General features: G+C 55.6%; 2 protein-coding genes across 7 annotated transcripts; both read left to right on the top strand.

Moving 5' to 3' along the window:
• The first annotated feature begins 209 nt into the window (after window positions 1-209).
• SERTAD1 (SERTA domain containing 1) lies at window positions 210-3,032 on the top strand. Of its 3 annotated transcripts, none has more exons than XM_010947260.3 (2): window positions 210-367; window positions 1,982-3,032. In XM_010947260.3, the coding sequence occupies exon 2, from the start codon at window positions 1,982-1,984 to the stop codon at window positions 2,696-2,698; it is 717 nt and encodes a 238-aa protein (XP_010945562.1). In that variant the 5' UTR covers window positions 210-367; the 3' UTR covers window positions 2,699-3,032. The 3 variants fall into 3 exon arrangements, with proteins under 3 accessions (XP_010945562.1, XP_010945563.1, XP_074225758.1); XM_010947261.3 differs by having other exon boundaries at window positions 218-376; XM_074369657.1 differs by lacking the exon at window positions 210-367 and adding an exon at window positions 450-724.
• An 820-nt stretch (window positions 3,033-3,852) lies between these two features.
• PRX (periaxin) lies at window positions 3,853-23,432 on the top strand. 4 transcript variants are annotated; one of them, XM_074369641.1, is made up of 8 exons: window positions 9,680-9,735; window positions 12,680-12,710; window positions 13,259-13,302; window positions 13,386-13,484; window positions 13,611-13,736; window positions 15,829-15,985; window positions 18,613-18,809; window positions 19,418-23,432. In XM_074369641.1, the coding sequence occupies exons 5-8, from the start codon at window positions 13,710-13,712 to the stop codon at window positions 23,231-23,233; spliced, it is 4,197 nt and encodes a 1,398-aa protein (XP_074225742.1). In that variant the 5' UTR covers window positions 9,680-9,735; window positions 12,680-12,710; window positions 13,259-13,302; window positions 13,386-13,484; window positions 13,611-13,709; the 3' UTR covers window positions 23,234-23,432. The 4 variants fall into 4 exon arrangements, with proteins under 4 accessions (XP_074225743.1, XP_074225742.1, XP_074225744.1 ...); XM_074369642.1 differs by lacking the exons at window positions 9,680-9,735; window positions 12,680-12,710 and adding an exon at window positions 3,853-3,935; XM_074369643.1 differs by lacking the exon at window positions 12,680-12,710 and having other exon boundaries at window positions 9,685-9,735.
• Window positions 23,433-23,525: the final 93 nt, after the last annotated feature.

Raw genomic sequence — 23,525 nt, forward strand, 5'->3', positions numbered from 1 at the left:
AAGGGGCCCGCGCCTCGAGAGACAAAAACCCCACCCGCCACTATCCCACAGGACAAATAGTTACTCTACTTTCTCCCCCTCGCTAAGTCTCCGGAACATGCGCCCTGAAGCCAACTTCTCTCTTCGAAACGGCCCCCTATAGGCCCCGCCCATCACCGTCTAGGACCAATCCCTGGGTGGAGGGCGGAGCCACCACGAAAGTGGGCGGTAGCTAAAGGGAGTCAGGAGCCTGGAGTCGTGCGCCGAAGTCAGAACTGCGTCTCTCGACCCAGGTGCCGGTTGCTGAAGGAGAGTGAGCGAGCAATGCTGCCGCCACCGCTTCCTGATTGGCTGCGGGTGGCTCCCTCTTCGTTCTGATTGGCAACTGGTGAGCTGGGTATGTAAATAAAGGGAAGAGGCCTGGGGAAAGTAGAGGTACTGGCCACGGGGTCCTTTAGCAGGTTCGATCCCCGGGTCCGGCAGGTGCGCGCCAGGGCTACCCGGGATCGAGACGCGCGGGCCTCTATGTGCCGCCCGCCCCGGCTGGGCCGGGTGAATCACGCCGCAGCCGGGGAAGGGGGCGGAGGCGCCGGCTCCCTGGCTCCGGCTGCGTGACTCACCCGCCCCCGCCGCCGCCGCAGCCGCTTCGGGAGGAGACGCCTCCACTGCCTTCCGGAAGTGAGCGGAGGCCAAGAGGGCAGAACAGCCCTCCGGGGATCCCGGCCCTCAAGTTCCCGAGCGGCAGGCAAGAACGACCGCGTCCCGCCGGGCAGTGTAAAGGGTCCCTGGGTTTGAGGAGCCGGAATCCCCGGGGGAAAGACGGCCTGGCGCCGCTAGGGGGCGCCGGGACCAGGGGGCGGAGTCGGGGGTGGGGGCTGAATTCCTGTGGTTCCGGACTCCCGGGTCGGCTAGGAAGGAGGGGAGACCCAGTTTTGAGTAGTGTGAAGGGTCACTCCAAATGAAGGGTCTAGGTACTGTACCCTGCAGGCTGTCTGTTTTTTAAAAAGCAGATTGGGCCAGGGGCACCCTCCCCGGGAAAAGTGGGTCCTCAAACTTCTCTCATTGACCTCCGTGCCCATCAGGATTTTCCGGCAAGCTCTGTCCACTCTGCTTCGCAAATAAATCCTAAATCCAACTTCCTTCCACGTCCACTACTATTTTATACTCCCAAGTCTCCACCATCGCCCACCCCAGAGTGCAGTAGCCTCAGAATGGACTCCCCACCTTCCCAACAACCTTCCCCACTTCCTCGTAACAGCCAAGGGGATATTCTGGAAACCTAACCAGTCCACAACACCGCATTCCTTCCTGCTTAAAATCCAAGTTCCTTGCCTCTGCCTACTCTCAAACTTGCCCCCTCACCCCATACTGTGTCGCTCTGCGCACTGACCATGGAGTCTTTTTTCAGTTCAAGCTCATCCAGCCTCTAGGTCTCTTTGCCTTTGCCGTCGTTCTTTATTCCCAGAATGCCTCCCCCCGGTTCCTCCAGGGCTGATTCCTTCTCGTACTTGAGGGCTCATTTCAAATGTCACCTCCTCAGAGGAGCCTTCCCTAACGACTCTCCAGAACCTTTTAGTATCTTCCTAGCACCATCTGTACATTTCCTGTATTTGTTTATTTATTTATTGTCTGATACAATTAGACAGTCAATAAATATTAGATTAAACCATATGAAACAGCTGCTTTTGTAGGTTAAAAAAAGGTTAAATATTGGACATTTCACATGGTTCATTGAAGAAATAAATAATCATAGTTATTATGAATAATACTTATTCATAGGAGTAATTGCTATGTGCCAGACACCGTTGTAAAGTGCTTTTTGTATATTATCTCATTTATTCCTTAAAACAACTTTATGAAATAGATACAATTATCATTCAGCTCTCAAAGTTTCCCTAAGAAAGCCTAGGCTCAGAGAGGCTAAGTGATTTGCCCAAGATCACACAGGCATGAGAACTTCACATTGGCTTTCCATAACTGAATGACTTCTCCCTCCCCACAGATGATGCTGAGCAAGGGCCTGAAGCGCAAGCGGGAGGAGGAGGAGGAGGAGAAGGAAGCCCTGGCAGTTGACGCCTGGTGGCTGGAACCTGGCCACCCAGCAGTGGCACAAGCACCCCCGGCTGTGGCCTCCAGTTCCCTCTTTGACCTTTCAGTGCTCAAGCTCCACCACAGCCTGCGGCAGAGTGAGCCAGACCTGCGGCACCTGGTGCTGGTAGTGAACACACTGCGGCGAATCCAGGCATCCATGGCACCAGCAGCTGCCCTGCCGCCTGCGCCCAGCCCACCTACAGCCCCTGGCATAGCTGATAACCTGCTGGCCAGCTCGGACGCCGCCCTCTCAGCCTCCATGGCCAGCCTCCTGGAGGACCTCAGCCATATTGAGGGCCTGAGCCAGGCCCCCCAACCCTTGGTAGACGAGGGGCCGCCAGGCCGCCCCAGTGGGGCAGCCCCACCCAGCCTGGGTGCCTTGGACCTGCTGGGACCAGCCACTGGCTGTCTGCTGGACGATGGGCTTGAGGGCCTATTCGAGGACATTGACACCTCCATGTATGACAGTGAATTTTGGGCACCAGTCTCTGAGGGCCACAAATCCAGCCCTGAGGATGGGCCAGGCAAGGAGGAAGCTCCAGAGCTGGATGAGGCCGAGCTGGACTACCTCATGGACGTGCTGGTGGGCACACAGGCACTGGAGCGGCCACCAGGGCCAGGGCGCTGACCCCCAGGGCTGGGATGTTGATCTTCTGTCCAAACTGAGCCTGATGGCTGGAGCAACTCTCCTTGGAAAGACATAGCTAGCTTCCCTAGAGAGGGGCTTTGGAGAGAAAGAATCCAGTCCTGGGCAATTTCACCTCCGACCTCTTGTCTCTGGCTGATGGGGGCAGTCTGGGATTGGCCCTCATGATGAAATGACAGGGCCTGGTGGCTGGAATGGGATTGGACCAGGCCCAGTGCTGAATCCCTGGGGGTCATAGCCTGGTATACACTTTTCCTGATGTACGGAGAGACCCCAACCAGTTTTTGAAATTAAAGCCAGTCCTGGGACGTCTCAAGTCTGTGTATTGCTGTTTCTGGGCTAAGGTGAGGGTGATATAATAACCTCTAACATTTATCCACCGGGTACTGTGCATCCAGCGTGGCTCTAAGCATTTGATGTGTGTTAATTCATTTAATCCTCTTAAGAAGATGGACATTATTATTATCCCCATTTTATTGTTGAGAAAGTTGAGGCTGCAAGAGGTCATCACTTGAGATAGGTTTCAAACTTTACTGCTTTTTGGTCTGAGAAGCAGTCCAGTTAGGTCTGGTAACTGGTCCTCTAGAAAACCCCCGGCATACACTCAACCAGGTTTCCCTGATGTGCCTGTGTGTATACATAGTGGTGGTGGTGGTGGTGGAGAAGAAGCCACAGGCCACTTTTTAAAAATGAAATCTAGTCCTTGCCTGGGGTGTACCTGTGTCTTGGGAGCTGGGTGTGGAGGCAAAAGGGAGCTTGAATTCAGAATGAGCCGGAAATAAAAGCACAAAGCTGAAGGCAAGATGGAGTCTCTCCAAGGAGCACTGAGAGCTAGCTCTCCAGGAAAATGGTGAAAAAAGGGAGACTCCAGCAAGTTTTAAAAAATAAAATCCACTCCGGGCCTCAAATCTCTCTTTGGGCAGGCAAGGGATAAGGCAGCTTAGAGGCTGATTCCGAAATAAAGCCACCAAGTTTGGTGGCCTGATGGAAAGGCAGGCGATCCTGCTTTCCTTCTAGAAGAAACTTAGGCCCCAGCGAGCTGGGGCCACCTGCCTGACAGCCTGGGTGATGGGGCCGGCCTGAGCGCCGGGTGTCTGCGCCGCCCCCGCCGTCCAGCCGCATTCCTGGCCCGGCAGGGAGGGGCCGCACACTCAGAGGCCTGGCACGGGACCCAGGCGGCGTCCTTCCTGGCGGCCGTGGGGGCAGGGCAGAGCCCGAGGTACTGGGCGGGGGGAGGGGCACGGTGAACGCTGCCTCGGGGGGGAGGGGGGGTTAGAGGGAGGAGCAGAGGTTCAGACGGTGGGTGACCTGAGGGACTGGCGGGGCCTCGAATGCGGGAAACCCCGGCAAAGGGACATAAAAATTGTGGGGCCCCGGCGCCTCCACTCTGGCCGGAAGCTTCAGGGAGGCTGAAGCCGGGGTGGAACTGGGGAGGGGGGAGCGGGGGCGGGGGAAGGCGGGCAACTGCGGCCAGCCCCTCGGGCCTGGAAGGGGCGGGCAGAATGAAGCTTCCTGGAGGAGCAGAGGAAGTTGTGCCCATTTCTGGAAGTGGCTGAGGTGGCCCGGGGAGGGGAGTGAAAATGGCCCAAAGGGAGCTGGTGCCCAGGCTGAGGGGCTTCTGGGTGCCTGATTCCAAAACCTAGTGACTCCAGACGCTGGGCAATGGGACTCAGACTCGATTTTGACCCAGACCCGGACCTTGGGAGTTTGGGCTGAGCTCAGCAATGCCCCCTGGTGTCTAGTCTTGGGGTCTGTCATGCCATCGTCTTAGAGTCCCTAGAGATCTGACCAGTGGTCAAGGAGTCCCCTGTGTGGGCTCAACAATGCCTTCTGTTCATAACACCCTGAAGACCTGTTTCTGATGTCTCTGGGTGCCAAACTGGGGGATAACCTGTGATACCTATTGAAGCAGACAGCTTACCCATCTGTCAACGACGCTCCCATCTGCCCCTGTGCCTGTTGGGCCAGCAATGTTCCCCTTTTCCCAGAACCTCTGCGTACAGTTGCAGGGCTTGTGCACTGCGCATAGGCTCCGTATTTAGGGGACTACCACACGTCTTAGGCATCATGCATTTCCATATTTATTACAACAGTTTCCCAGCAGATGGAGGTCAAGTGCCTTGGGGAAGGGGCATGCCTTTTGCACAAAAGCACCATATGGGCTTGATCAGCACTGGTTCCCCACCACCACCAGTGCCCTTAGGTTTATGAACAGCCAGTGCCTGAAGACCTGCCCCATTTTCCTCATGTCTGACCCCCGGGACAATTGTGCAGGCTCCCTGGCTCTGGTGTGCCCCTCCGCCCTCAGGCTCAACCCCAGGAGGCCAGGCTACCTCAGCCAGCAGATTCCAGGGCCCACACCATTCCTAACTGAGCTGCCAGCCCTGGTGCTGCTACTGCTTTTCACAGAGCCTCTCTGTGTTCCCATTACGACACTCGCCAGGCTAGCTCCTCTCCATGGGCATTCACAGGGACCATCACACAAACACTTCTCTCCTCCATCACCTGGGAGAGATGTCCTTGGTCTTCTCCCTCCTTCCTCCTTTCCTTCCCTCATTCAGCAAAGAATCATGGGTACCTACCCAAAGGCAAATCTGACCACATCTCTCCCCTGCTCTGGGCCCTCAGAGTTTATCCTGGTCCTCGGGGATCTGAACCCTCACCTTCCACCCCTGTCCCATTCACTCATTCAGTGAACATTTACTGAACACCTGCGGTCTGCAGTCCTGGTGCGGAAACCTAATGACACTTAGTCAATGATTATTAACTCAATAAAGAGAGATTGTGTTGAAAGCCAGACCACCTGCATTTGAACCTCTGCTTTGCCATTCTGTGGCTGTGTGACTCTTGGCCAGATACTTAATTTCTCTGGGCCTCAGGGTCCTCATCTGTAAGCTGGGACAGTAACAGTATCCACCTCAGAGGGTTGTTGTTCTGAGGGGAGAGTGTTCTAGGCAGAGGGAACAGCAGGTGCAAGAGTTAGGAAGTGAGGGATCCTACAATCTTTTCAGGGATCTGTAAGCTGCTGGGTTTGATTGGAAAGAGAGAAACTGCAGTAAGGGAAGTGATGGAGCTGTAGGGGTTGGCAGGGGCCAGGGCACACAAGGATGGGGACTTTCCTCTGAAGGCAGTAGGGTAAAGGAATCTAGAAGTAAATGGGTCTCTCTGGCTGCCATGTGGATGTGGTGGTGAGAGGGTGAGACTGGAGGCCAGGAGCCCAGAGGGGAGGCCAGGGAGGGACAGAGCAGCCTTGAAGAGTGGAGGGGACATGAGAGATGCTGGAGAGGACAGGCTGTGGGGTGATGAGGTGCAGTGGAGGAGGGGCCTAGGACAAGACCCAGGGCTCTAGCCAGGGAGCTTGGGGATGGTGGGGCCATGTTGGGATGGTGGCCCGGAAGAGGAGCAGGTCTGGGGTTGACACCGAGGCCAGAAAGGGACACAGTGGGTGCCAGGGGCTGGGGGGACACCCAGGGGAAGGCATGTAGGCTGCTGGGCCCCTGGGACCGGGAGCTCAGTCGAGAGGACGGGGGCAGGAACAGGTGTAAAGGACAGGGGTGAGGGAGATACCAGTTTCCCTGGGCTGCACTGGGTGGAAGCCGGTTCCTGCCCGACTCCAACTGGGTGGGGAGAGGGTGGTCCCTGAGGAGAGCTTTCCATCTCCTTCCCCAGCCCTGCAGGATGTCCTGTGTTTATTGAGGTGGCTTTGGCCGGAACCGGGACACTGGTGCCACCCCCTAAACTCAGCTTCCCATGGCCACACCCCCTAGGGTGAGGACAAGCAAGAGAGAGAGAGAGAGACAGAAAAAGAGAGAAACAGACACAGAGAGAATGAGACAGAGACACAGACAGAGAGAGAGACAAGGAATAAGGACACAGAGACACAGAGACAGAGAGGGAAACACATCATTCACCACAGAAAGCTCACAGCAAACTCGGAAAGGAAGCTTCCTGCACCTGCTAGAGGGCAGCTACAAAAAATGTACAGTTAACATCTTACTTCCTGACAAAAGACTGAATGCTTGTCCCCAAAGACTGGGAACCAGCAAGGATATCTGTCCTCTGATACACGGAGAGAGACAGGAGAGCCTGTAACAGCCTCCTTGTCTGTTGGACCCTGAGCAGGGAGGGGTGAATTTTCCTCCCGGCTCTAGCCTCGCCTGTAGTCAGACTCTTTCCCCCTCAAATACTTAAAACTCAGATCTGATTGTCCCTCCTGGAAGTACCCAAGGCTCTCAGGACAAAGTCTCAGCCCCTCCTCAGGGCCTTGCTGACTATGGCCCTCCCCACAGCTTCTCCTCACCCTGCAACCTACTCTCATTTATCCACCACCAGCATGAACTCTTATGTATCCTTCAGGTGCCAGCTCAAATGTTACCTCCTCCAAGAAGCCCTCCTTGCTCTTTCTGATAATATCAACGTGCCAGGCCCCTCTTATAGATCTGGTTCTGTTTCTCATAGCTCTTAGCTCAGTGTGTAATTACACTCTCGTTTTGTTGGTCGCTTCTTTAACGTCTGACCCCCCTTGGACTGTGAGTTCTGTGAAGGCACCGTCACAGTCACTGCTGTGTCCCCAGCACTGCCCAGCCCAGGGATGATTACAGCGGAGGTGTCTGTGAATAACTGGTGAATAAATGTATAAATGAGGAGATACAAAGGAAGGGGCATTTGTGGCCCTAGGGACACAGCCACGAGCAAGGACACAGTTCTCAGCTCATGGAAATTTCCTATGTGCTGAGCTCTGTCTGGATTCAGATCCTTTGCACAGGCTGTCCCTTCTGCCCATAAAGCTGTTCTACTCCCTCTTCGCTTGCCTGGTTCCTGTGGGCCACTCAATTCTCAGCTCACATGTCCCCTCCTCCAGGAAGCCTTCCCCGACCTCCCTTCCTCAGTTGAAGCAGCTACCTTTCCTGGGCTTCCCCAGCAAGGTCCTGACCTCTCTGCCTGAGATTCCCCCATCACAAACCTGGCCACTCTGAGTCTGGCTCCCTGTTGGACTGTGAAGTCTGTAAAAGCAGCCCCGGGCTATCTTGGTCACATTGTGTCCCCAGCACCATCCAGGTGCTCATTAACTGTTTGCTGACACTGGATGAAGTACTGCTCCCTCTCTGTGCTCTGATACTTTGCCCGTGTACCTCCCCCCCACCCCCTCCTGGAAGCCTCTTCCCTGCGTTTGTACCCAGCTCCTTCCTCCTCAGCTCTCCAGTTTGACTTCAGATGTCATCTCCTCCAGAAATCCTGTCCTGAACCTGCCCCCCCATACTGATTTAGCTCTGTCAGTGTCCCCAGTGCCCAGCCAAAGGCCTGCCATCAAGGGCCTGTGAATGTTGAATGAATAAATGAACAGATGAATGTTTGAATCAATCAATGAATGAGAGAGAGAGAGAGAGCCTACAATAGGGGGAAGTTCTCCTCAGGTCCATCAGCTGCCCTGACCACACTGTCCCTTCCACCCCTCCCAGGAGGAGGGTTCTGGCTGGGCTCCGGCCACACCCCAGCCCTTGCTGGCTGCCAGTCCTGGAAGGCAGTTTCCAGAGCTCAGCACATTCCTGCCTTCCCCGGTGGCTGAGAGTGGGCAGGGGGCATTTCAGAGAGAAGGGAGGAGTCCCCTAGCATTCTGGGATCCTGCCAACTAGTTCCTGGTCCCCTGTGCCCTCGGGAGTAGGCCCCAAATGCTCAGGAGGGGGATGGGGAGGGGGCCGCAGAGGGGCCAGCAGAGCGGATGTGAGGGGCGAGGGTGCCGACTGAGGTGAGGGCCTGGTGGCTGCACTAGGCTAGACAATGGGGCAGAAGCTGCTGACGTGCATTTTGGGGGTAATCCCCAACCTCATCCCAGCCCCGGCCCCAGGCCCCGACTCAGAGAGCCAGGAGCATCCGAGGCAGCGGCCTGGCGGGTGTGAGGGGCATGTGGGGGTACTTGTGCTCCCTGTGCCGCCCCCCGGGGTCTGGTGAGTCAGGGCAGGCTGGGGGCTGGGGGCCAGGGGATCAGGGTGAGGCCTGGTGTCCTTGGTTTGGGAGTTGGGCAGGTCTGGGTTCAAATCCTGGTGCTACCAATTAAGTGCTATGGGAGTCCTTGGGTGTCATTACCCTCTCTGAGCCTCCTTATCTGTTATATGAAGGGGACAGAAGAGTGTTGCAGGGTCTCTGGGGTCCAACAGAACTGGAGTTGGACCCCAGCTCCACCACCTTCTGTCTGTGTAGCTAAAAACTGGACATAATCTTTCTCTCTTGCATCCTTAATTCCCAGAGCCGAGCTTTGGGGGCCCAGCACAGTATTTAGTATGTGATAGGTGTCCCCCAAAATGCAACTTCATTAAACAGAGAAGTGGGGCTCCTCTGTGCCCAGTCTCACTCAGGCCAAAAGTCCTCTGACAAGTCTAGCTGGCTCTCTAATTTGTGTGAATAATACAAAATAGTATGAGTAGCATTCACTCTGTGCCAGGTGCTTTTTAAAGATTTTAGCCTCTTAACTCATTTTATCTTCACAACAAACCCATGATTTGGGCACTTTTACCCTCCCTGTTTTAGAAATGAAAAAACAGACCCAGAAAGATGCTGTGACTTGCCGAAGGTCACACAGCTAGGACATGGCTGAGCTGGGATTTGAACCCAAACTGACGGGGAGAGGGAGTGGAAGGAGTTTATTTTAGGGGCCCCAGGAACCAGTAGGGCCACACCTGGGTCTGGAAACAAGGAGATAGTGCTGGTGGGGTGAGTCTCGAAGTGGCACCTGCAAGTGCAGATCCCAGGAGTGTGGGGCTCCTGGTGGAGGTCTCAGCCCAGGCACAGGAGCAGCGGCTGTCTCAGCTTCTCTTCTGTGGCTCCCACCCTCTTGCGAGTGGATGTAGCTAGGAGAGGGGGATGTTTGTTCCCCCACCACCCACTCCCTGGTGATGTCATGCCTCGGCAGCCAATGGCTGGGGTCTCCCCCTCCTCCCCCTCCCCGTTCCTTTTCCCCCCCAGCCTGGGGCTGGGGCTGAGCAGACGGACGGGGAGCTCTCGAGGTGTCTGGAGGCCCAGTGGTAAGAGATCAGCTGGCCAGTTTCCTTCCTGGCCAGGCTGAGAAGCCGCTGAAATGAGACCCAGGATCCTGGGAGGTGCTGGGAGGCTGCCTGGGGCTCAGGAGGCAGAGTTGGGTAGGAGTTAAAGGCACAGACTTTGGAGCCAGACCCTGGATTCAAATCCCAACATTCTTCTCTTTCTGACTATGTAGCCTTGGGCAAGATCCTTCACCCTTTGTGCCTTTGCTTTCCCATCTATAAAATGGGCTGATGGAGGCTACCTCACAGGGCTGATGCGAGACTAAGTGGTTGCTGCTTGGAGAGAGCTGGGGCAGGATGCCTACGGTGGGACAGGCTTTTTTTGATCTGTGGACTAAAGTGCTGGGGAGACAACGCTGATTCTGTTGGTAGGAGGCTGGTGCTCGAGCTGGATTTTGTCCCTCACACAAAGGTTCTCTTGGGTAGAGGAGAAAGTGGGGCCACTGTGAGCAAAGGCTGGGCATGAGACACTTTGAGATGCATAGACCCCCCGACTCTTGCTGTCAGAGATTACTTCCTATTACTTGAGCACTTACTATATACTGGGAATATTCTAAGCACCTGCTATTATCTCTCAAATCCTCAAAGCCACTCTTGTTGGCTCCATTTTACAGATGAAGAAACTGAGACACTGAGAAGTTAAATATCTTACCTGAGTATTCACACTTGAGAAGTGCTGGAGAAGGGACTCACTGAGGCAGCTGGAGGCCACTGCCAAAAACCTCCCCCTCCTCAGATCATGTCTAGGGGCCCAGATGAGTCAGATCAACACCCCCTCCCATCACTAAGAGCACCAGATCACTGGTGATTCGGGGGCTGAGGCTCTGAGTGGGGAGAATTCCTAAATGAGGTTGGCGCCAGCCATGGGGGAAAGACAGTGCAGTGAGGCAAAGTTGGGGGAGTCCTCAGCAGGCTGAGCTCTGCTGAAGGGCCCAAGGCACAAATGACAACCCTTCACCGCAGACATCCTGAAGGGTGTGGGTGACATCTTAAGCAGGCATCTAAGTTGTGCCCTCCCCAGAGAGGTGTTTAAGTGTTTAATGAGTCAAGACAGGGAAGGATCTTTGCACATAGTAAGTGCTCAAGAAATGGGGACTTTCAGAATTCTGGAAGCTCAGGAATATACCAGGACAGAGCCAAGAAATAGGCTGTTGGGCTCTGGAGGGTCCCGCCTGGCCTTGATTCACCAGGGAGGCCCCATTAGATCTTCCTCTAAAACAAATCAGGAACCATCCCCCACCCTGGGCATCTCTCCCCACCCCTCCTTCCCCTGCCTAGTGGGACAGGCAGAGCTGGGAACACAGAGTTCCCGGGGTTCGGGGCGGGGGGCTTCCTTCCGAAGCTGCCCCCACCCCACCCCACCCGACTCCACCCCAGGAGCTGGGTACGTCTCTCAGGAAGGGCACAGTTGGGCTAAATATAACCTGGGCTGGGCAGCTGTCCCGGGCAGGGATGAAGAAGGAGGTCACTCTCTCTTGCCCCCACCCCGGGTTAGACTTCCTGTGCCACCCTCTGGGTGTGACCCTCTCTGGCCTGTCCTGGAACAGGGAGCTTGTGGCCCAGGAAATCCTCCCCTGCACCTCCACCAACTCCTACAAGTACCAGACTTCTCTCACCCCCAGCTCAGGATGCTACACTGTGCCAGGGACTCAGCTTTTCAGACCTAGGTTCAAGTCCTGACTCGGTCACTGTGATACTCTGAACCTTCATTTACTCATCAGTAAAATGGGGTACTATGAGGCCACATCTATAAAGTGCCACCTGGCCTCAGGTTGGCACCAAGGAGGTCCCTCTAAAAATGCCTGTTTATGGCACCTTCTGCCCAGCCCAACTCCTGCCCTGGCTATTTTGCTGTTTGGGGCTCCTGCAGTGCTCAAAGCCGCCAAAGCAAGTTAAGGTGCAAAATTGGGGTCAAGGGCATGGGTCCTAGCTGTGTACTCCCAGACAGGTCACCTCCCCTCTCTGAGCCTATTTCCAACCCTAAAACAGCCACCACATCCATTGTGATTTTGGGGCTTAATGGTGCCAGCATAGGGCCCAGTTCAGAGGAAATACCCCAGATGTGGGAGCCAACCCTATTTGGAGGGGCTGGGGGCTCATAGAGGAGGCCAGGGAAGGACACGAAGACCAGGACCGCTAGGAGAGCCAGAGAGGCACCCTCTGACAATGGTAGGGGGCAGGCAACTAGTGGAGTGGGTATGGCTGGAGCATTGAGGGGGTCCCTGTGTCCTCTTTCCTGGCCCATGGTGGGCTATGAAGGGCCATTGTGCAGCCGGGGATGGGTGGGCAGCGGCGGAATGTGACTGGGCACAGCAGATGGGCCATTGTTTGAGGGAATGTGCCGCGTGAGGCCTGACCTTTCTCTGTGGATTCGGGGTTGGCGGGTTGGCATGCCCCGTGGGGGCCGGGAGGACAAGGCCAGAGACCAGGAAGTAGGTAGCGGAGAGAGACAGTCTCCATTCTCTTTCCCCCAGAAGGACCTGTTGGAGGGGCTGAACCTGAATCCAGCTCTGCCTCCTTCTCTCTATGCTGTGTGACCTTGAGCAAGGTTCTTGGCCTCTCTGAGGGGCTAGGGTTTTCTGCGTTGGGGTGGAAATTGAAAGTCTTAGCACAGGACTGGCAAAGAGTCACCACTCAATGCCCATTAGATATTATTATCCATGTAAGTGGCTGGAGCTTTCAGACAAGTTCAAGTCCTGGCTTGGCCATTTGTGACCCAGGCAAGTGACTGCCCTTCTTGTAGCCTCAGGTGTCTCTGTAATGGGCTCAGTTGTGGTATTGACCTCACAAGGGTGTTCTGAGGACCACATGCCATGACCTTTGTGGGATGTTCGACACAAGATCAGCACCACAGGATGTTCTTAGTAATAATCGTATCAAGCAGTCATGAAGCGCCTGCCCTGTGCCTGGCCCTTTATATTTACAGATGCACTTGGCCCTCTGAGCAGCACAGTAAGGTGGGTGCTCTCATTCTCCCCTTTTTATTTATTTATTTATTTATTTATTTATTTATTTATTTATTCGTTCATTCATTCATCCATCCATCCATCCATCCATTCATTCGAGTTTTCTTTTGTTTGTTTGTTAGTAGAAGTACTGGGGATTGAACTCAGGACCCTGTGCTTGTTAAACATGCCTTCTACCACTGAGCTCTACCCTCTTTCGCCTCCCCACTTTATAGATGAGGAAACTGAGGCACAGAGAGGTGAGGTGTTTTGCTCACAGGGAGTACATGGCAGTGATTATAATGATTTCATAGTGAATTTGGCCCCCTGGGTCAGCCGAGGTTGTTGGTGTTGGGGCTTGCTGTCAGACAGGCCTAGGAGTCAGTTCTGGCTATGAGGTTTGTGGTCCAGCCGTGTCACCTTGGATAAAGGTCTTCTGAGCCTCCGTTTCCCTACATGCGCTATAGGGATAGAGCACTGACAGAGTGCAGGAAGGGTCAGGCACTCAGGAAGCCAGCAGCGGGGTCAGCTGACAGTAATGCTCACATTATTCTTCTTAGAGCCCGGGATCCAGGAGGCCCAAGGAGCTGGAGGTGACCCTGAGGTGAGCACTGGCTGGTGCCACATGCCCCTCCCTACCCCTCCCGGGCCCACCTGGAGCCTCACGACCTGGTCTCTCCCTGGCAGGCAGCAAGACCCCAGAGGAAGGGCACCAGGCCCACAGACGACTGTGCGGCATCCCAGGCTGGGCTCCGGTTAGGAGGGGGTGCTGGTGCCCAGGCAGCGGTGAGAGGACAGCTGGGATTGGGGGGCCCTTCTCCCTTTCTCATACCCACCATGACCTCTCCCTTGAAGCCTGGCCTTTTCCCCTCATGCTCTCCTGGCCTCAAGCCTTCATCCCTGCCCCTGCAGGCTCAGAGGCAGCTGCTCCATGCAGAACTGAAGCTGGTCCTGCAGCAGAAGGGAGAGAGGAAGCAGGAGCCTGGGGCCCAGGTGACTCCCAGCAGTGCCATGGAGGCCAGGAGCCGGAGTGCTGAGGTGAGCACCGTACACGTACTGCAAGGGGGCCTTGTGGGACCTTGGTGGAGGGCACAGGCCGGGGAAGCAAGGAGATACTTCCTGACTTCTCTGTGCCTCAGTCTCCCCATCTGTGAAATGGAAATAGCAACAGGGCCTATTTTCTGGGTCACTGTGAGGGGGAAAAATTAAAAATGTAAAGTATTTAACATAGTACCTGGCACAGAATAAGATTCAAAGAAGCTAATTCAGTGAGCATAATGGAATTTTATTAATAAGAAGCTAAAGAAAATAGAGTGGAAACCATTCATCAGAAGAAGCAGGATGGTGTAGGGGTTAAAGACATGGGCTTTGGACCCATGGGCTTAAATCCCAACCCTACCACTTCAGCTGTGCAGCCTTGAACAGATGACTTGATCTTTCTAACCCTCAGTTTCCCCATCGGTGAAATGGGCAATGGTCCCCAGCTCTGAGGGTGTTGAAGACTCACACTCTGTCATTGGCACAGGGACTGGTACCTAGGAAACTTCCTTGAATGTTAGCAGCTTTCACTATTATGGAGATAAAACACTAGCATTGACTGCATCCTACTAGACTCCAGGCACACAGTGGGTCTACTTTTACAGGAGCCAAGCTGAGGCTGAGGGGTGGCAAGCAGGGGGTAAAGTACAAGGAGGTCACTGCCTACAGGACAGCCTATGGTTTCTGAGGTCACAGACCTGAGGTTGAGGCCCCACTGTTTAAATTACTGTGTGGCATTAGGCAAGTCATTTCACTTTTCTGGACCTTTATGTCCTCCATGTGATTGCCCAAGCTGTGGGGAGGATGAAATGAGATGGCACACATAAAATGCTTAGCCTAGGGCCTAAGACCAGTGCTGACACTCATGCTTCCCCTGCTGCCCCTACCGCAGCTCTTTCTACTCCTTCTCACCATGCTCTGCCCAACTCTCTCTAGTCCTGGGGCCACAGCTGTGGGGCATCTGACCAAACCCACTTTCCCCTCTCCAAGACCTTAGCTCAACCTCAGTCTGTGCCAGCCTCAATGCACTGCCCATTACAGCATCCCATAGCATCCCTGTTGCTTCAGGTCTCAGCTCACAATCAGAGACTCCTTGTATACACCCACGTTACCCAACTTTACAATAGGAAAGCAGGACCAGAGAGGGCAAAGTTCTCCCCCAGAGGCACGCAGCAGGTTGGGTTCCTAGATGGCTGTAGAACTGAGGTCTTTCACTGACTCTCCTGGGAAGCCGGGATGCAGACCCCACAGTGTGCTGCTGGACCAGGGCCAGGTCAGCACCATTTACAGTAAATACCAGGAATACCACGTCTGCTGGTCCACCACTCATTACCCACGCACCCCTCTCCACTGGATTCCCTGTCCCATGGGCGTTATGCAGGTCTTGGGGTCAGAGAGTCCACAATAGGGCACAGTCTCACACACATTAAAGCCTTCAAGGAGGCCAGCCCCACCCCTACCCCTCCATACCTCACCACTTAATGGTCAGCCCTTTCTTCGGGACCCAATCCTCAATCACCACTCCTGTTCTACTATTAAAGCCCCTCTCGGTATCTCCTTTCAGTCCGGTCCTTAAGGCTATGGGCCCCCTCAGTACTTCCATGGATTCACTCTAGCCATACCCCTCTTTGGCCGCTCCTCACTGGCCACTGTCCTCCTCCATTCACCTGTGCTCTCCAAATCCTAACCCCGCCCTCTCGATATGGTCACGCCCCCTTGGAAAGCACAGCTTCGCCCTCACTATCAGGCCCACCTCTCAGTCACAACTCAGGTTCCCTCTGGCCTCCCTACCTCGTCCCTCCTTTACGACACTGCCCCTCGCCCCGCCCCTCCCAACAGCAGCCCTAGGATGCTCCCCAAAGTGTGGGTTCGCAAAGCCGTTGAACTCTTCCGAGGTCTCAGTGAACGAGTAGCCCTCGCGCCCTTTTAAAGGGGAGATGGCGGAAAGGGCGGGTCCGCACGACCAGTTTGAGCCGCGCCGAGGAGCCTGCGCCCTGAGGACCCGTTTAAGAGCGGCTTTTAAGTGCGATGGCGGGTTCTGGGCGAGGTCGGGCCCTAGAGCCCCATGGCGATCCCCCGCCACCCTCCACAGGAGCTGAGGCGGGCAGAATTGGTGGAGATCATCGTGGAGACGGAGGCGCAGACTGGAGTCAGCGGCATCAACGTAGCTGGCGGGGGCAAAGAAGGAATCTTCATCCGCGACCTGCGCGAGGACTCGCCCGCCGCCAGGAGCCTCAGCCTACAGGAAGGTGGGCGGGGCGGGGCATGGGGCGGGGGATTCCTGCGGGGGCGGGGTTAGGAATCTGCCCTGGGTCAAGAGCGCAGCCGGGGATCAGGAGGCGGGATTAAGGGCTTGGGGCAGGGCTTTGTGTCAGCTTTGTGGTTGCTCTCAGCAGGGGCTCTGGAGGTTGTCTCAGTTTGACTCCCAGATCTGCATTTTACTATCTTGTGATCTTTCTATGCCTCGGTTTTCTCATCTCTAAAATGTGAGCAATTCTAGTACTTACCTCATAGGGTTATTATGTGGATTAAATGAGTCAGTATTTGAAAACACAGCTAGTAGCTAAGTGGTACATGGTAAACGCCGTGTTAAGTGCTAGTTATTGTTTTGTTGTTGGGGCTGAAGAATAGAGGCGGAGTTAACAACCTGGAGGGGGTGGGGAGGAGAACTTAGTAAGGGACGTTTTAGGTAACATGGATGAGGCTGATATGATTTATTCATTCATAACTATTTACTAAGTGCCTTCTATTTCTAGATATTATTCTGGGTGCTTGGGCTACTGCAGTGAACAAAACAGACAACACTCTCTGCACTTATGGAGCTTACATTCTAGTGGGGAGAGACATATTTAAGCAAAATATGTAAAATACATAATACATAGTAAATTAAAAAGCAGTATATGCTTACAGATGCCAGGATGGAAGCTGCATTTTTTAAAGCGTTTTTATTTGGGGGTGTTGGATGTGATTAGGTTTTTTTTTTAATGGAGGTACTGAAGATTGAATCCAGGACTTCGTACATGCTAAGCATGCACTCTGTTACTGAGCTGTAACCTCCCCCAGAAGCTGCATTTTCAAATAGGATGAGCCAGGAAGGGCAGAAAGGCATAGGAGGTAAAGGAATGAGCCGTGTGTCTATCTGGAAGAACAGATGCTAGCACAACTGCCCCAAGATGGGAGTGTGCCTGGCTTGTTGGAATAACAGCAAGGAAGCCAATATGGATGGAATAGAGTTAGTAGAAGAGTAGCATATGATATGAGGCCAGAGAGATAAGAGAAAGAGCAGTTTTTAGAGGGCTTTATCATGGTGAGAACTTTCAATTTTAGTTTGGGAGGTTTGTGAGCGGAGAAACGACATGAACTGACTGTGTTGAACTGTTGTATTAGAAGTTGACTGTTGTGGGGCAGGATGTGCAACAGGGTGACCAACAAAGAGGCTACTGTGATTATCCAGGTAAGAGATGGTGATGCTTGAGGCCAGAACAGTATTACTGGAGGTGAAGAGAAGATTTGGATTCTGGATGTAATTTGAAGGAAGAGAGTTCCAAGAATAGATATGGGGTGTAATGGACAGAGAGGGGTCAAGGAAGACCAGGAGTACAGTTTGGGTCTGTCAAATGACAGGTGGACACCAAGGTGGAAATGTAGAGGGATAGTTGAATATGTGAGTCTAGGATGGAGGGGGGAGTGGTGCGCTGGAGATGTACATTTGGGAGTTGTCAGCATATTTATAATCTTTAAACTTCTGAATCTGGATGAGCTTCCCAAAGGGATGAGTGTAGCATGTAGATGGAGAAAAGAAGAGGGCCAAGGCCAAAGCTCTGGGACTGTGTCTTTAAGCGGTCTGGGAGATGCAGAAGAACCATCCCAGGAAGCTGAGAAGGAACCTCCAGGGAGATTCCAGGGGGTGTGACACCCTGAAAGCCAAGCCAAGCAAGTGATGGAGAGAAAGTGAAGCTGGGTCTCAAGTAGAGGTTCAAGCAGATGAAATCTGGGACTTGACCATGGGACTTAGTTACACAGAGGTCACTGCATGGGAACTTGAGAGGAGCAGTTCAAGGCTCTGGGAGGGAGTGTCAGAGATGTGATTAGAGAAGTGGAAACACTGCAGCTGGACAACTCAATGCATTTTGCCATTAAGATGGACAGATAAATGAGGCAGGAGCTCCAGGAGGAGTGAGGTCCACACAACCTTTCTTATGGGAGAGAGAACAAGAAAGAATGGCATGTCGTAGAAGAGAATAATAAATTGATAATGTGGAGAGAGAAGGAAGAATTGCTGGAGTATGTCCCTGAGAAGGTAGTGGAGGGATTGACCCCTAGCTAGAAGTGGGGGCAGTTGATCCCTAGGAACAAGTGGAGAGTGGAGTAAATAGCCACAGGAACAGGGGGGTGAATAATGGGGTGGGAGCTTCTGGAAGTTATCTTTTTGTGGGGTGAGGTAATTAGGTTTACTTATTTACTTTTGATGGAGGTACTGGGATTGAACCCAAGACCTTGTGAATGCTAAGCATGCGCTCTACCATTGAGCTATACCCTCCTCCCTGGAAGTTATCTTCTGATTCTGTTCTCAATGAAACAAGCTAAGTTAGTATCAGAAATGTGAGGATAGGGGAGGGGAGTGAGAAGGGGAGGGGCGTGGCCTGAAGGGTCTGTGAAGGAGGCGGGGCTAAGGCAATGGGGCGTGGTTTTATTCTTAAGTGTCAGAACCTCAAACAGGGAGGAACTTTGAATCTCAATCCTGTGCTCGGGTATAGGCGGGGCCAAATCTTTGGGCGGTGCCTCGCTGTACTGGCTCCAGGGAAGTGGGGTCGGAACCAGGCCTGGGCGGAGCCAAGAGATGCCCACGCCCTGCCCACCTCCACCTGGCCTGCAGGGGACCAGCTGCTGAGCGCCCGCGTGTTCTTCGACAACTTCAAGTACGAGGACGCACTACGCCTGCTGCAATGCGCCGAACCTTACAAGGTCTCCTTCTGCCTGAAGCGCACTGTGCCCACTGGGGATCTGGCGCTGCGGCCTGGGACCGTGGCCGGCTACGAGATCAAGGGCCCTCGGGCCAAGGTGGCCAAGCTGGTACGCGTGCTTAGCCCGGTCCTGGCCCTGGACTGCCCCAGCAATCCCGTCTCTGCGCCGTGAACCCCACTGCCCCACACCGTGGGCCAGCCTTGCCCTCTGTCTTGTCACTAACCTAGTGCTAATCCCACCCTCTGCCTCCTCTTCTTTGTTCCTAAACTCCTCCCTGGGGAGGGGGACCCACTCAGCCCAGATCAAACCCTCACCAGGGGTCCTGAATCAGGGGACTCTGGACCAGACAGGCCAGATTCAAGCCTGAGTGCTGCTCTCTTACTACTGAGTGACCCTGGACACGTTACTTTCCCTTCTTGGGCCTCAGTTTCCCTATCTCTAAAATGAGGGTATTGGGGGAAATCCTGGATGAGGAGCTAGAAGTCTTGGGTTCCAGTTTCTACACTGCTGTTGATTGTTAGATTCTAAAGGAAAGTCTTTGCCTTCTAGGGGCAGTAATGGTGAAATGACAGGCAGAAAGTGGGGGATGGTGTTTGGGGGACAAGATGCTCAATCCAGCACACCCCCAGCATGGTACAATACCACGTGGGGCTCCCCCTGTCCACCCCAGGCCTCCCACTGTCCCACCGCCTCCCGCCTCTCTCCTCTCTCCCCAGAACATCCAGAGTCTGTCCCCTGTGAAGAAGAAGAAGATGGTGATGCCCGGGGCCCTGGGGGCCCCTGCAGACCTGGCCCCTGTTGACGTCGAATTCTCCTTTCCCAAGTTCTCCCGTCTGCGTCGAGGCCTCAAAGCTGAGGCTGTCAAGGGTCCTGTCCCAGCTGCCCCCACCCGCCGGCGCCTCCAGCTGCCTCGGCTGCGTGTCCGAGAAGTGGCCGAAGAGGCCCAGGCAGCTCGGCTGGCCGCCGCCGCTCCTCCCCCAAGGAAGGCCAAAGCAGAGGCTGAGGTGGCAGCAGGAGCACGTTTCACAGCTCCCCAGGTGGAGTTGGTTGCGCCCCGGCTCCCAGGTGCCGAGGTGGGTGTCCCCCAGGTCTCAGCCCCCGCAGCAGAGGCAGTCAGCGGCTTTGCCCTCCACTTGCCAACCCTTGGGCTAGGAGCCCCGGCTGCACCTGCCGTGGAGCTTGCGGCTGCAGGGATCCAGATCCCCCAAGTGGAGCTGCCCACCTTGCCCTCGCTACCGGCTCTGCCCACACTTCCCTGCCTGGAGACCCGGGAAGGGGCTGTGGCAGTGACAGTGCCCACCCTGGATGTGGCGGCTCCTACAGTGAGGGTGGACCTGGCCTTGCCTGGTGCAGAGGTGGAGGCCCGAGCAGAGGCTCCTGAGGTGGCCCTTAAGATGCCCCGCCTCAGTTTCCCCCGCTTTGGGGCTCGATTAAAGGAAGTTGCTGAGGCCAAGGTGGCCAAGCCCAGCCCCGAGGCCAGGGTGAAGGGGCCAAAACTTCGAATGCCCACCTTTGGGCTTTCTCTCCTGGAACCCCGGCCCACTGCACCTGAAGCCGTTGAGAGCAAGCTGAAGTTGCCCACCATCAAGATGCCATCCTTTGGCATTGGGGTCTCGCCGCCTGAGGTCAAGGTGCCCAAGGGACCTGAGGTGAAGCTCCCCAAGGCCCCGGACGTCAAGCTCCCAAAAATGCCAGAAGCAGCCCTTCCAGATGTGCGACTCCCAGAGGTGGAGCTCCCAAAAGTGTCAGAGATGAAACTCCCAAAGGTGCCGGAGATGGCTGTGCCGGATGTGAGGCTCCCAGAGGTGCAGCTGCCAAAAGTTCCTGAGATGAAACTCCCGAAGGTGCCTGAGGTGAAACTTCCAAAGGTGCCGGAGATGGCTGTACCTGATGTGCAGCTCCCAGAAGTGCAGCTCCCGAAAGTCCCGGAGATGAAACTGCCAAAAGTGCCCGAGATGAAATTCCCTGAAATGAAGCTCCCGAAGGTGCCTGAGATGGCTGTGCCGGATGTGCAGCTCCCAGAAGTGCAGCTCCCAAAAGTGCCGGAGATGAAACTGCCTAAAGTGCCCGAGATGGCTGTGCCAGAGGTGCGACTCCCGGAGGTGCAGCTGCCAAAAGTCTCAGAGATGAAACTCCCGACGGTTCCCGAGATGGCCGTGCCGGATGTGCATCTCCCAGAAGTGCAGCTCCCGAAAGTTCCTGAGATGAAACTCCCTGAGGTGAAACTCCCGAAGGTACCCGAGGTGGCTGTGCCAGAAGTGCGACTCCCAGAGGTGCAGCTGCCAAAAGTCTCAGAGATGAAACTCCCTGAGATGAAGCTTCCGGAGATCAAACTCCCCAAGGTGCCCGAGATGGTCGTGCCGGATGTACACCTCCCAGAAGTGCAGCTCCCAAAGGTGTCAGAGATGCGATTGCCGGAAGTGCAGGCGCCGAAAGTCCCAGATGTGCAGCTGCCGAAGGCACCCGAGGTGAAGCTGCCCAAGCCTCCAGAGGTGCAGCTTAAAGCTGCCAGGGCAGAGCAGGCAGAGGGGATGGAATTTGGCTTCAAGATGCCCAAGATGACCATGCCCAAGCTAGGGAGAGCAGGGTCCCCACCGAGAGGCAAGCCAGGTGAGGCAGGGGCTGAGGTCTCAGGGAAGCTGGTGACACTTCCCTGTTTACAGCCAGAAGTGGACAGTGAGGCTCGTGTGAGTGTCCCCTCTCTCACACTGCCCTCAGTGGAACTAGATCTGCCAGGTGCCCTCAGCCTGGAGAGGCAGGTCCCAGTAGCCGAAGTGGGCAAGGTGGAGAGGGCAGAGGCCCCTGGGGTGGCAGCAGGGGTCAGCGAAATTGCTTTCCGGTTGCCATCTGTTGAGATTGTCACTCCACAGATGCCCACAGTGGAGGTTGAGGAAGGGCCAGTAGAGGTCATGGAGATGAAAGTCAAGCACTCCTCCAAGTTCTCCCTGCCCAAGTTTGGACTCTCGGGGCCAAAGGTGACCAAGGCAGAGGCAGAGGGGGCTGGAAGAGCTGCCAAGAAGGTGTCCAAGTTCTCCATCTCACTCCCCAAGGCTAAGGTGGGAACCGAGGCAGAGGCCAAAGGGACAGGGGAGGCAGGCCTGCTGCCTGCCCTCGATCTGTCCATCCCACAGGTCAGCCTGGATGCCCATCTGCCCACTGGCAAGGTGGAGGTGGCAGGGGCCGATGTCAAGCTCAAGGGGCCCAGGTTTGCCCTGCCCAAGTTTGGGGTCAGAGGCCGGGACACCGAGGCAGGAGAACTAGTGCCAGGGGTGGCTGAGTTGGAGGGCAAGGGCAGAGGTTGGGATGGGAGGGTGAAGATGCCCAAACTGAAGATGCCCTCCTTTGGGCTGGCTCGAGGGAAGGAAGCGGAAATCCCAGGTGGGCGTGTCAGCCCTGGGGAAAAGCCAGAGTCCACGGCTGGGCAGCTTAAGATCCCTGAGGTGGAATTGGTCACCCTGGGGGCCCAGGAGGAAGGGGGGGCAGAAGAGGGTGTAGCTGTCAGTGGAGGACGGCTATCAGGCCTGCAGGTGTCCACAACCAGGCAGGTGGGCACTGAGGGCCAGGATGGGGGACTGAGAATGCCGCTGGGCATCTCCCTGCCCCAGGTGGAGCTGAGTGGCTTTGGGGATGTTGGCTTAGGTACCACCCCAGGGCAGCAGGCCGAAAGTACAGCCCCTCCAGCAGAGGGCACAGCAGGCTTCAAGGTCCAGGTGCCTCAGGTGACCTTGTCTCTACCTGGAGCCCAGGGGGCAGGTGGTGAACTATTGGTGGGCGAGGGTGTCTTCAAGATGCCCGCTGTGACAGTGCCCCAGCTTGAGCTGGATGTGGGACTGAACCGAGAGGCGCAGGTGGGTGAGGCAGCCACAGGTGAGGGTGGGCTGAGGCTGAAGATGCCCACACTGGGGGCTAAAGCTGGGGCTGGGGGAGGGGGGCCTGGGGACCAGCCCCCAGGGGCCGAGCGTACCTTCCACCTCTCACTGCCCGACGTGGAGATCTCACCGCCTGCAGTGGGCAGCCATGCCGAGTACCAGGTGGCAGAGGGTGAGGGGGATGCCGGACACAAACTCAAGGTGCGACTGCCCCGATTTGGCCTGGCTTGGGCCAAGGAGGGGGTTGAGGAGGGTGAGAAGGCCAAGAGCCCGAAACTCAGGCTGCCCCGTGTGGGCTTCAGCCAGAGTGAGGCAGTCACCAGGGAAGGCTCCCCCAGTCCCGAGGAGGAGGAAGAGGAAGGTGGTGGGGAAGGGGCCTCGGGGCGTCGAGGCCGCGTCCGAGTCCGATTGCCCCGCGTGGGCCTGGCTACCACTTCCAAGGCATCTCGGGGACAGGAGGGCGAGGCAGCCCCCAAGTCCCCTGGTGGGGAGAAGTCACCCAAGTTCCGCTTCCCCCGGGTGTCCCTAAGCCCCAAGACCCACAGCGGGAGCGGGGACCAGGAAGAGGGTGGATTCAGGGTCCGGATACCCAGCGTGGGGTTTTCGGAGACAGGGCCTCCAGGCCCCACGAGGATGGAGGGGGCTCAGACAGCAGTCATCTGAAAGCCCTGGGCAGAGGGAGGCTCCCCTCCTGTTTCCCCCCCCCCCGACCCCTTGTTTTGTGTGTGAGATAACTAGCACTAACCCTCAGAGGGCTGGGAGGTGGGCGACTGACCAGGGCAGGGCGAGGAGGCCATGCCCAGCTCGTTGGCAGGACTGCCTGTATCTTGCCAAACCATGTGAATAAAATAATCCAGAGGTAGCGTTGGGTCAGGTCTCCTCTGTGAGTGTGTTTACTGGGGGGACGGGACAGTGGAGGGGGTGGGGGGGGCGAGTGCAGAGAGAGTCCCTAAGG

The sequence above is a fragment of the Camelus bactrianus genome, chromosome 9, assembly GCF_048773025.1.
Source record: "Camelus bactrianus isolate YW-2024 breed Bactrian camel chromosome 9, ASM4877302v1, whole genome shotgun sequence".
Taxonomy (NCBI): Eukaryota; Metazoa; Chordata; class Mammalia; order Artiodactyla; family Camelidae; genus Camelus; species Camelus bactrianus.

What these genes read in the sequence shown, in the direction of transcription:
- SERTAD1 (XM_010947260.3), top strand. Translation starts at nt 1,982, where the DNA reads ATGATGCTGAGCAAGGGCCTGAAGCGCAAGCGGGAGGAGGAGGAGGAG.
- PRX (XM_074369642.1), top strand. Translation starts at nt 13,710, where the DNA reads ATGGAGGCCAGGAGCCGGAGTGCTGAG. An exon ending in CCAGGAGCCGGAGTGCTGAG is followed by an intron (nt 13,737 to 15,828) that starts GTGAGCACCGTA and finishes CACCCTCCACAG; the next exon opens with GAGCTGAGGCGGGCAGAATT. An exon ending in GGGCCAAGGTGGCCAAGCTG is followed by an intron (nt 18,810 to 19,417) that starts GTACGCGTGCTT and finishes CTCTCTCCCCAG; the next exon opens with AACATCCAGAGTCTGTCCCC.